Below are 12,093 nucleotides of genomic sequence, written 5' to 3' on the forward strand. Positions count from 1 at the left end.
GCTCCGAATCCTCGGAAGGAATAAGCCTCCCATCAGGCCATGGCACAAATTCCAAGATGTGGGAGCACCATCTATGTAATGAGCTGGCAAAGGCACTCCAGCTTGTGGCACTGAGTAGCCATGTCCCTGCAGCCTGTGTGCTAAAAATGATCTCTGTTTTGTTTTATGTCTTTAATGAGACTTTCACGAGAACATTCTGTTTGGATTTTTTGTAATCCACCTAAAAGTCCTCTAAACTGCTGTCCCAACCCCTTTATATACTGAGACAAGTAATTCTAGCATAGAGGGCCAAGTTTGTAGAGCCATCAGAAACTATGTCGCTAAAACCCTCTTACGATTTGAAAAATATCTGGAGGAAAGTAGTGATTGGAGGATGGGAAATGGGGAGATGGCAGGAGGTTACCAGTCCCCTGGGAGAAAAGTCCTAACAAGAATGTTTGAGCAGGTCGATGAAGGAAGAGTGACAGCTTGGGAGTGAACAAGTGGCCGCCACATCTCACATGGGTCAGGATTTCCTCACTGGACTTGCCACAGAAGGTTCCTGGCTGTGGTGGTTGAAAATACCCTGACCTCATTTCCAGGGAAGTCTGTGGAGTCACTTTCTTGAAGAGGTTTTAGAAATAAGCAGGGATTCAAAATGAATGACTAACCCTATTTGAAGGAAGGAATGTGGACTTTATGAGTTCCTGAGGTCCCTCTCCTGAGGTCCCAGACTCCCTTTCCCAACAAAATTCCCAAATGAGTAAGCAAAAGGGATATTAGCTTTTGAAGGAAAATAATTAAAGAATGTGTGCCTTTGGATTCTTTCTGCCCTTTTCTGGTCAGCTCAGATGCCACAGAGAAGTGGTACATAGCCCTGCCATCAGACGGTGGCTTTGGGCGTCAGTGGCCATAAATCCAGAAGTTCCCAACCCTGCCTTTCATGTGGCTATGAAGAGCTAGAAGGGCCCCCAGTGGCTGGGTGAGAGCAAGGAGGCCAGGCTGGTCATTTCTACCCACTCTCTCCCCATCGCATGACCTGAATGGGCCCAGCCTAGAGTGGCCTTCGCTGGGCAACAGCTACTTTCCTTTCTTGATTTGTATTTGGAATCTTTGGCAAGAAGGAGAATTAAGATAGGACCTGACAACAAACCATTCCAGCTAAAGAGACTCTGCTTTGTTTCTTTATCCCTAGAGAGGCAACTCCAAGGAAGACTACACCATAACCTCCCACAGATATCCTGTCCAGCGTTTGCAGCCAGGGATTACAGAAAGAGGGTGGGTGGGTGTATTAGTCAGCCAAAGGGGTGCTGATATAAAGTACCAGAAATATGTTAGCTTTTATAAAGGGTGTTTATTTGTCTAACTCATGGTTACTTCCTCACCAAAGACTGTTGCCACATGGTGAAGCAGATGGCAGGTGACCTGTGCCTGGTCTCTCCTTCCTTCTTTCTCCTAGGTCCATGGGTCCAGCTTCTTCCAATCTCAGCTGTAGGCTGGCATAGGGCTCTTCTCTCTTCCTGGGACTTCAGCTGTTTGAAACTTCTTCTTTCTGTGTATCTTCTTCTGTGTCCTCTTCAGTGAATGCCATTTATTTCAGCCCACCAAGGGGACGGGGACTTAATCTGAGTTACAGTCTACTGACATGGTTGAATCAAAGCCCTAATCTTAACATAATTTAGTCAACAACATCTCAGCTGAATCTAATACAATCAAGGGGGGGGAGCAAACCCAGAGGAAGAGATCAGTTTACAAACATAATGTCTCTTTTTGGAATTCATAAATAATCTCAAACTGCCACAGTGGGCTATGGCACAGTGGGATCTGGTAAACCTGAGTTGGAAACCCAACCTATGCCTCTAACTAGCTGGGAGGTTGTGAGCAATGGGCTTAATTTCTGAACCTCAGTTTCTCCCTCTTCCTGCTTGACTGTGAGACATGAGACAGGGTAACTCCATGTCAGCTTTGCCTATTTCCTGTGCCTAGTACCATCACTGACCCCACATGGGACCTCAGTTGTAATTGGCTAACCTGTGTTTAAAAGACTTTATACTTTTCCTACAGTCACCAAGAGAAATGAATGCCGAGCACCCTGTAGGGCTTCCCCATTTATACTCTTCATCTTCTGGAAATTCTTCCCTCCTTTGAACTACTCTCTAGTGTTATCAGCCTAATGTTGCAGAGAAGGAGGGTGAGCACAGAGTGTAAGACTGTCCCTTTCTAAGTCTGGGCTAGGCTTAGGAACCCTTCAGGATCCTGGCATGGCTCTTCCACCTACACCTTCCAAATCCTCTGGACTTGTCAGCAGACTCTCCCCAAAGAACCTGCTGGCAAGGGAGGGATGGCACCCTCACGGGTCCTGTCTCCGTGACCTTCCTGGTAGAATGCTGTCAGCCCAAGGCCGAGAAAGTCAGTGGATTCCCACAGGTTGGAGCCGCCTTTCCAGAATCCTCCTCTCATGGGCCCTTGGCCCTTGGCTCTTACCTGCATCTCCAGGCCTCTAGGCCAACAGCCCCAGATGTGGGATCTGGGGAGGCAGGGAAGGGGGGCCTCCTGGGCTCCACACCACAGCCGCATTCCCACAAGGCCACAGGCACAGCAGTCAGGCCACCGAGCAGCCCAGCTCCTGGCAAGCCCAGCCTAACTAGGAAACCAGATCCAAAGCTGTCCTCCTGGGACGTTCGCTGGGAACACTCCCCTCTTGCTAACCTAATCAGTATGTCCACGTCACCGATGTTTACACAACGAAGCTCGGGTTGAAGGGGAGACATTTGTCTGGCTCTAGCTCTGCTCCAAAGGGAAGCACTCAGCTTGGTAGAACTGGGGAAGATTAAAAATAACTTCTCCATCCTTGTCAGAAGTTTGTATCCCCTTTGCAACACCCCACTTAGCATCTGGCCTCCCCCTGACCAGGCATCTCCTCCTCATTCTGGTGTCCCCACTGCCCCTTGTAGGTTGTGAAGATAACTTCTTCAGAGCAGGCAAAAGCCTGCAGACCGAGGAGCCTCCTTTCATCAGGCTGGCAGGGGCACATATTCCTGCACATGGACCTCTTTTAGTGGGAATATGGGTTGCTCAGGCAAGGAAGTCATATTAAAGCTATTTGTGAGGCTGCCAAAAGGATCACTTTGATTTATAAAGTATGAACGGTTGCCATTTATGAATTCACAGTGAATGAGTTATTTCCCATATTTTGCTCCAAAGAAGCTTATTACATTCTCAATTCTAGTGTGAAAAATGAATTGCAGGAAAAATGGGTCACTTTTCCACAAATGTTGAAAACGCTGTGTTTAAGGTTTCAGTAACCCGTTCCCTTTGGTCCCTTACAGGATGGGTGGTTGGATCTTTGGAAATCCTTGGCAGCCCGGCAAGTCTGGTGAGAAGCATAGGCAATGGGGTCGCCGACTTCTTCAGGCTCCCGTACGAGGGGCTGACCCGAGGCCCAGGAGCCTTTGTGAGTGGCGTTTCCAGGGGGACAACGTCATTTGTAAAGCACATTTCCAAAGGTAGCTATTTTGGTTCCTTGTAATAATACCTCATTTTCATTCCTTCCCTGTTTTATTTTTTATTTTTAAAGAATATGTTAAACTTTTAAATGCATTCAGATTGCCTCTAGCTTTGTTTGGCATGTTAGCTTGCAGTGAAATGTTGGATTTGTAACAAAGCTCATATATAATGTCTTATGTTTTAAACAGATCACTGCTTGCCTGTAGTGTGTGAAAATGTTTCAGAAACTTCAGAATTTTAAACTTCCCACTGGGAAAACAAGGTTTGGCTCAACTGTTATTCCATGTGATAAATACAGAAATATTAAAGGTGTTCAGGACTTCTGCTAAGCATCAGAAATCCTACACTGTATTGCCTCATCATTTTTTAAAAATGTAGATACAGTTGTCATAACTTTTGGAAGTATATGGATACATTTTGACAGGGAAGCAGATTTGGAGGTAGAGCAGCCAACTTTTGTCTAGCATGCACGCCATGTAAACAGTGCCATCTTGTGGCTCAGATGGACCATCAGACACAGAGGCCTCACTGCTCTGTGGCCGCCGAAAACCCAGGCTTCCCCAAGAAGGAGTGTATCATCGTTGTGCCCGTGTGTGTGTTCGATGATATTTTGGTCACGCTGGTAGTCACTTGGGAACTAACCAGGGCCACCTGGGGCCCCTTTTCTTCTTAGCAGGAGGCAGGGAATAGAGGGCAAAGGGATTTCCCCCCACAGGGGCCTTTTACTGTGAACAATGCTGCAATTCCATTAGGAGGGGACATCTCAGAAAGCCTCGGTCAAGCTTGAAATATGAGAATCCATGATCCATAAAGGAGGAGCCTGAGGGTGGGAGGGCTGGCAAGAGATCAGCAAGAGCAGTAAAAATGAATTCCATGGACAATGCAAAGGACCACTCCCCTCAGCCCCCAAATCATCAGGGAGGCCTGTGAGCTGAGCTGCAGGAACTCACACGGATGCATCATAGATGGAGTTCTCAGCACTCTTGACACTTGAATCTTTGTGGTTCTGTTGTTTTGTTTTTATTTTGAAATAAGACAACCAGCACCTGCTAATTTGAACTGAACTTCAGTGGTAATTTTAGCTTACTAACTCACTAAATGTTTTTTGCTCTTGTTTTGTCCTCTTAGCAAAATCAAAATCTGGTTTGTGAGTATCATGTATATGTGTGTGCTATTTTTCTTCTTTTTAGATTATGGGTCAAGGTGCGGTTACAAAAATGACATCTGCCCTTTCTTCTTGAAATTAGATGTCCAGTAACAGATGAGCTAGCTCCTGAGCTTCAAGATGTGTCCGTGGATGACTTTCAATTTTGCTCATTGAGATATATGCAGACTTGCCAGAGGGAATTATGACTTTTTCCGGGAAAGATGCTAAAATAGCCTTTCTTAGGAAAACCAGACAGAATCGTGGCTTCCAAGTGATTTACTCCTATTACTGTCCTCACCTTTTTCAGTTAAGATCCTGAATGTCAAAATTGCACGTGTTTTCTCTATGGCACAATAATTATTTCCTCAGAATGACAAATGATACCATTTATTGTCTCTCTTTACTATGACTGAAGTAAGAAGGAGGAAACATTTTATTCCTTAAGTGGAAACATTTCTCTATAATCTATCAAAAATTCAGCAATATAACCTTAACTTTTAAGATCAGAATGAGCATATTTTAACCTTCAAAACTGGGCTTCAATGAGGACTTCAAAACTATTTCGACCAAGCCTTGACAATTAAATGATAGCTTCCTGTGAGACTCTAGGCATTTTTCTGGTAAGAGAGTTTCTTCTGCCACTTTGAAGAGTGCCACCTCCCTCACAAGCCAGTGTCAGTCACCGCCTCGTGTTCTCTTGGCTTCTAATTACCATTGCTCACCATCTGGGGACGTGCTCCCCCTCCCAGGGCCACCCTCCGGGGTGTGCCGTGTGACAAGCAGGCCTACCCACACCTTCTTGTGCCCTCAGGTACCCTCACGTCCATCACTAACCTGGCCACGAGCCTGGCCCGGAACATGGATCGCCTCTCGCTGGACGAGGAGCACTACAACCGGCAGGAGGAGTGGCGGCGGCAGCTCCCGGAGAGCCTGGGCGAGGGGCTGCGCCAGGGCCTGTCGCGGCTGGGCATCAGCCTGCTAGGTAAGGGGCACCTGTCGCTCTGCACTCTGGCTCTGCGACAGCCTCAGATGCGGGATCTCCCAAGACTTGGCTTTGGGTTCTCCCTGGAGACCTTCTCTGCACCTAAAGCAGAGGCTCAGAGAGATGAGGCGCTCACTCTGGTTCCTCCAGCCAACCCGTGAGGCCCTGAAAACAGGGCCCCGTTTCCAGCGCTGTTCTGCGGCTCTGCGAGGGGCCAGCCCAGGAGCTGCACCCGTGCAACCCGTGTGCGCCGCCTTCCTTCGCCTCTAGTATGAAATGTCTCTGGCCTCAATGTGGTTCTCCAAAGCAAAGACTAATTTCCTAAGAGGCCCCCCAGTGTAGCCGTGTCTACACCAGGTCAGCAGAACGCAGCTGTTTCCTTTTCAAAGTAATAGACAAACCTTGTGAAGCACTTGCTCCTTCGCTCCGTCTTTGCTACCATAGATATTGCAGATGCTTGCTTTTGTTTGAGAAGCACTTGAGCAATGTGCAAATGTCATGTAAACTTCAGTGAGGAGACTATTTTTTCTTTTTCTTTTTTTTTAAAGAGCTGGATCAGCCCAACTCAGAGTAATTTATTGTTTGTCAAGCAGCCAGATAGGATAGTAGAGGTGAAGATTGCTATGGATGTTTTGAAATATTACGAATCTTTGAAAATAAATTGCTTTGGAAAAAATTTATAAAAAGGAAGTTTCAGAGCTGAAATTTTGCAGAGCAGGATTTTCCTAGGATATTTCTTGTTTATTTGTTTGCAAAGCAATTTGAAACTGTATTGCTTGGCAGCATTCCTTCCGTGCATCTGAAGGAATATGCATCTCACAGAGATCAAAGTGACCAAAAGCAGCACAGAGCAAAGGTTAGACAAGATGAGCTTGAAAGGATTTGTCCCCTCTCCAATCTTCAGTTCTATGCACAACTCCTCAACTTGCAACCACAGCCCAGCTGAGGTTCTGGGAGGAAGTAGTAAAATGTTACAAGTTCAGATTAAGTTACTGGAAATCATTTAAGTAAGAACATTCAATGGTATGGGCCACTGTCATTTGATAATGCCTAGAAATTGGGGAGATAATGACCTGGGATGAAAATGCTGAGCAGGGAGCAGTCTCTCCTTTGGCTCAGTAACCCCCTGAGCAATGGTGACTCCTCTGAGGTAGTCTGAGGGGTCGGTGGGTAGATCACCTCCCTCAAGAGCCAGCAGCCCCCAGGCTCGGGTGGCCAAGTGTTTTCTCTGTAACCCTGTGCAAGTTCTTATTTTCTCTGAACCCGGGCTTCTTATTTATAAATGGGGCTGGCAGTACTATAATTAGAAATGATGGCTAGTCCTGTGTCACAGAAAGTCAGTGTTGGGTAAACACCTGTCATTACGATATGAAGGGAGCGTGGGAACTGTGGGAGCTGTCTGGTTTCAAAGAGCATCCCAGCAAAAAGACATTTGAGCAATGATAGGAGCATTTTTGCTTTAGTTTTGGTCCAGTGGATTAAGTTGCTCTAACTGAAGGAAGTGACAATGAGGTTATCTTGGGAGCCTCAAGGTCACAGTTTGGGACTCTGGAAACTTCTGGGCCTCAGTGCCCTCGGCTCTGGACACAAGAGCCCCCTTCCATCCACCCAAGCTCTTCTTGGGGCTTAGAGGAGCTCAGAAAGAGGAGCTTGTGTCCACCCTGCCTGCCATCTAGCCTGAGGGGTCGAGTCTCTTCCCACCAGCGCAGTCCACAGCCACTACCAGTGTCTACTGCATAAAATCATGCCTACTGGTCAAAATCAGTTATGTGAGGAGCCACGAGTCTCCTTCACAGTTCCTCCCCTTTACACTTGACTCCTATTGAACAGGGTAGAAAGTCATAAAACTTTGCTGTTTGCTGTCATCATTGTACCGTATATCCCTCACCCAGGGTAGGGAGCCATTAGTCTGTCCATGAAAACTGTGCTGGATTCTTTCTGCCCCTCTGGTAATTTACAAAAACCTGTGCATTCTGGGATGAAGTAAACCCTTCCTCTGTGTAATCCTGATTGGGCCTGATCCTGGACCCCCAGGAATTCCATTCCTAGTCCAGGACATACCCTGGCAGCTTGTCCATTTCTGGACTTAGAGATTTTCCTTCACAGTGGGCATCTCAAATATGGCCCAAATCAGCTTTCTTTCCTCTAAGAGTTCAAGTACCTGCCTGTATCCCACATAATTTCTGCATTATCTCAAGAAGAGAGGGAGAGTAGGACCAAACCAAGTACCCTCTGCCTGAAGTTATAAACTGGTCACATTCAATCCATCCCCAGAAATGGTATTTAAAATTGCCACATGTGGGAAGCGGATGTAGCTCAAAGCAGTTTAGTGCCTGCTTCCCACATAGGAGGACCAGAATTTGATCTCTGGTACCTCCTTAAAAACAAACCACAAACAAAAAAGTCAACTCAGTGGAGCCATTGTGGCTCAGTGGTTGAGCACCAGCTTCCCACATACAAGGTCCTGGGTTCAATCCCCAGCCCTGGTTAAAAAAAAAAAAGCCACATGCAATTAAGTACCTAATTGAAATTAAAGCTATTAGCATGCAGTAGTTTGAAATCCATGTAGTAAAATGGAAATTCTAGTTGTCCAGTTTCTTCCTTTATAAAATAGAAACATTAAGTATGCGGCTTAGAAGACTTAACAGCTGGACAAGCACTTTCACATCATCACCTTACTTGTTCTTCACCGCTGAGGCATGGATGAAGGTCAAACCTCCAGCACAGGATAAGCAAGGACCAGCTCTAGGCCCTTCAACCATGTTGCCCGTCCCTGGAGGGTTCCAGGCCTGGGAGCAGCCAGGATGTGGGGAGACTAGATAATTAAAATTTCCAGTAAAGGAAGGACACATTTCCCCCAAATGTTTGTGGGTCTGGTGTGCCTTCTTATCTTTGCTTCTCCCTCGCAGGAACACTGTAGAGTGTCATGAGGCATGTGAAAATCAAGGACGCCTTTAGCTGCCATGCTGTGCCACAGCGCCCCAGCTCAGTGAGGGCAAGTGTCGGCTGGCAGAAAGATGCTGCTGAGGCTTTTGGATGAGCTCCACAACAGTTTTCCCAAAACAGTCACTTTTGGAAAACCTCCATTTAGCCTGCAGGATTGGGACCCGCCTTCCCACATTTACCAAATCCGTTCCCTTTCCAGCACCCACACTTTCTACTAGGCCCTGGAGCCTAAGCTAAGAGAGGAAGTGGAGCTCTGTGTCACGGGGATACTCCACACTCCCTCCCAAACAGGGCTTCTCTCTCATGAATACCAAAGGCAGGATATCAGAAATTACCTTGTGACCCACTCTTCTCCCAGGTGAACCAGGGTTCCCTTACACTGAAGAGGTGTGCATGCCAAGAGATGGCCCTCAGGAGCAGTCTCTCTGCTGCCATTATCTGCCATTAGCAGATTATCTGCAGTGATTCGGGAATTTAGGAATCATTTCTGGTCAAAACAGCCTTGAGCTGGAATGCCTAATACTCTGGTCGCCTTGTCTCTGGAATGGTTCTGGTTTAGGCCTGTGCCTCCCCTGCTGTAGCAAAAATGTGCCCAAATCAAAATTACAGCCTCTACAAAGGTTGGCAAACTGTGGTTTGTGTGGCATCAACACAGACAGGAACTTGCATAGATCGGAGACCAAGTGTTTATAGCCTAAGGCCGGGGAGCAAGTCGTGGAAGAGGTAAGGGAGGGCCCTTCCTTCCCCTGGCTTCACAAAGGAGTGCCCCTGCTATAATCAGAGCGTGCAGAAGGAAACACCTCCCCAACTTCCGCTTTTCCCAGCCCACAGGCTCTGTCGAGGGCTCACCTCTGAGGCTCCTCCTTCCTTGCCCTGTTCCATCACATCACAGCCATCTCCATGTGGCCACCCACCCATGAGCCTGGTGCCAACAGACAATTTTAGGGATCGGTTTCCACTATGTAAAGCCTTAGAGCAGAGTTTGAGTATATGACAGTACATAGTTTACCAGCCGTAGGGTTTAGCTGGATTATCCTTCCTGCAGTCCAAAGGAGGCTGCCTCTCTCAAAGCAGGGTTGAAGAGATCGTCAAATTGAGACCTCCCGTGGCCCCCTGCTCAACAGGTCACTGGCACAGAGAGCCATGCGCCCAGCACCTGGTGAGCAGGGAGGTGCTGGTGTGTGTGACATGGAGGCCCGGTGCCGCCCGAGCCCAGGGCTTGCGGTCTGGCAGCTCCTTCTCACAGCCTTCGACTCTAATGCCTTGTCAGGGGCTTCAGGCTTCCTACTTTCCTGGTTGCCCAAATAGTTTATCAGAGCCACATAACTGGAGCCTCCACTGCGGCTAGTGGCTGGAGAAGGCAGAAGATCAAAGGGGAGTGTCACCTGTGTGCACGTAAGCACGTAGAAGGCAGAGCCCTCTGCGCTTAATCGCTGCCGGGCCGGGCTCGGCGTTCCCATCCAGCTTATGCCTGGCACATTCAGGGGAGCGGAAGGTTCTGAACGAAGTGGCCCAGGCCCCCAACTCAATTTTAAGAGACTTAATTTCTATGAGAAATAATGGCAATACTTTAATTTATTGGTGAATTTGTAATTATTTACCCCAATGTTTTCTTACCCCTAAATCTGGAAACCCTTTAAAGTAGGGTTTCTTCACCAGGAGTCCATGGGCTTGAATTGAGAAAAATCAGATTATCTTTATTTTCTCTGACCTCTAACTGATCTAGCATTTCCTTCACTCATTAATATATGCAATAAATAAATTTCAGTTATATTCGTTTCACCTGACTTGCAAAGGAGTCCGTGGAACGAAAAAGGCTAAAACCCCTGCTTTACAGAAATTCAACCATGAAATCACAAATGCTGTATTATTTGATTTGATGCTGTTTACTTTGGATTTTCTGCTACGAAATGATTGGAAAAGAAGATGCCAGGGTTCCTGTCTGCCCTTGTGCTGATGGTGGGCCGCCCCTTCCCCACCCCCACCCATGTCTCTGGTTTCATTGATATTTCCCAACCCCTGATCCCAGATCTTATAGATGGAGAGCAGAGAATCAGATTTCTCAGACTAAAAAAGTCCGAGTGCCAGAAGCGGGTGTCAGGGTGCCCAGATAGCAATCCTCAGCCGGAAAGCCCTAGTGGCCTGGGCCAGCCAGGAGCAGCTCGCTCTGCTTACCCAACTCATTTCCCAGGGAGGTTTGGGAAGCATTGGGCTGGGCCAGAACGGGGCCTGTCGCCTCAGGTCATTATTCATCTGTCCCTGTATAAATGTAAATGGCTGTGTCAAAACTTGGAGGAATGGAATCTGCATGGGAGAACATTCCCTTAACAGTTGACCTGAAGGAGCTGGCCTTTTGTTTTACTAGGATTTTATTCAATGGAATATTGCATGAAATTAGCAGGTCATTTAACTGAGACCTGGAAATCTCTGCTTCCCCAGGAGACTTAGAATTACTGACATTTGGAGTAATGGGATTTGACAGCTACCAGGGGGATTGTGCATTTTCATTAATCCTAGCAGGTTTGAGTTGAAAACAGAGAATTCTGTCAAGAACTGTAATAAAAATATTACCCTTCATTGAGTTAGGGAAACTTCTACTTCATCAGAAAAAAGAAAATCAAACTGGTGAGGGCTTTTCTAGATCTCATCGTTGGTACCTCAGAGAGGAACGAGGAGGGACCTATCCACAAGGAGAGGCTGAGGGGTTCCTCATTTATAGTCACTTCCGAGCTCGGTATATGAAGTGGTTGCCCTGTGGTAAAACTGTTACAGCAGAGAGGAGCGAAAGCAGAGTTTTGTAGCTCTTCTAAAGTGGTCAATCTTCAGATGAAATGAGAGAAAGAAGTTTTTCCAAGATTAACTAAAGAGAAGAACCTCCTTCTCTGCAGAGTTTGATAAACAGGAAAAGTGAAGAGTTCTGTGGTTAAGAGAGTAGATTGTAAGTTCTCTGGGTTTTAACTCCTCTCTCCCCTTCCTAACAGCCGTGTGACCTTGGAAGAAACTCCTTAACCTCTCTGTGCTTCTGTATCCTTATCTAGAAAATGACTATCTAGGGAGTGGGTATAACTCAGTGCTTGAATGCCTGCCTCCCATGTACAAGGTCCTGGGTTCAATCCCCAGTACCTCCTAAAAGAAAATAAAAACTAACCAAAAAAAATCTCAGTGACTATCTCCTAGGATTATTAGTGTCAAATGATCTCATACAGTTAAAGTTCTTAGACAAGTCCTTGGCAGATAGTAAGCACTGAAGATAGGTGAGCTATATTAGAAATAATTATCATATCAACACTTGCTCTTATTAAAAAGTGGAGACACAGAAAGGGGCTGACCTCTGCCAATTTTTTTTCCTCCTGTTTGAGTGAAAATTGATGAGGCTGAGCAGGGTCTCTTCCTCCTAAGGAGTTGTTAGCTCTCCGCCCTAAAGTGTGTTGCCTAACTTCTGGGGAAAGGTGTGTGGTTGACACTTTGGAAAAGTCTGACGTTTGTTAAATTCTGAACTAAACTTCACAGATCCTGACTGTGGTGGCCCAAA

At 46.6% G+C, this 12,093-nt stretch overlaps 1 protein-coding gene across 4 annotated transcripts in view; it reads left to right on the forward strand.

Moving 5' to 3' along the window:
- The window catches only part of VPS13B (vacuolar protein sorting 13 homolog B), a 1,042,333-nt gene that overhangs the window by 1,021,478 nt on the left and 8,762 nt on the right, over positions 1-12,093 (forward strand). For all 4 annotated transcript variants that reach the window (XM_071207936.1, XM_071207935.1, XM_058275777.1 and 1 more), the window contains 2 exons: positions 3,309-3,485; positions 5,445-5,615. In XM_071207936.1, the coding sequence (XP_071064037.1) occupies positions 3,309-3,485; positions 5,445-5,615 (348 nt within the window). The remainder of the gene's footprint in view (positions 1-3,308; positions 3,486-5,444; positions 5,616-12,093) is intronic.

This window comes from Dasypus novemcinctus, chromosome 14 (genome assembly GCF_030445035.2).
Source record: "Dasypus novemcinctus isolate mDasNov1 chromosome 14, mDasNov1.1.hap2, whole genome shotgun sequence".
Taxonomy (NCBI): domain Eukaryota; kingdom Metazoa; phylum Chordata; class Mammalia; order Cingulata; family Dasypodidae; genus Dasypus; species Dasypus novemcinctus.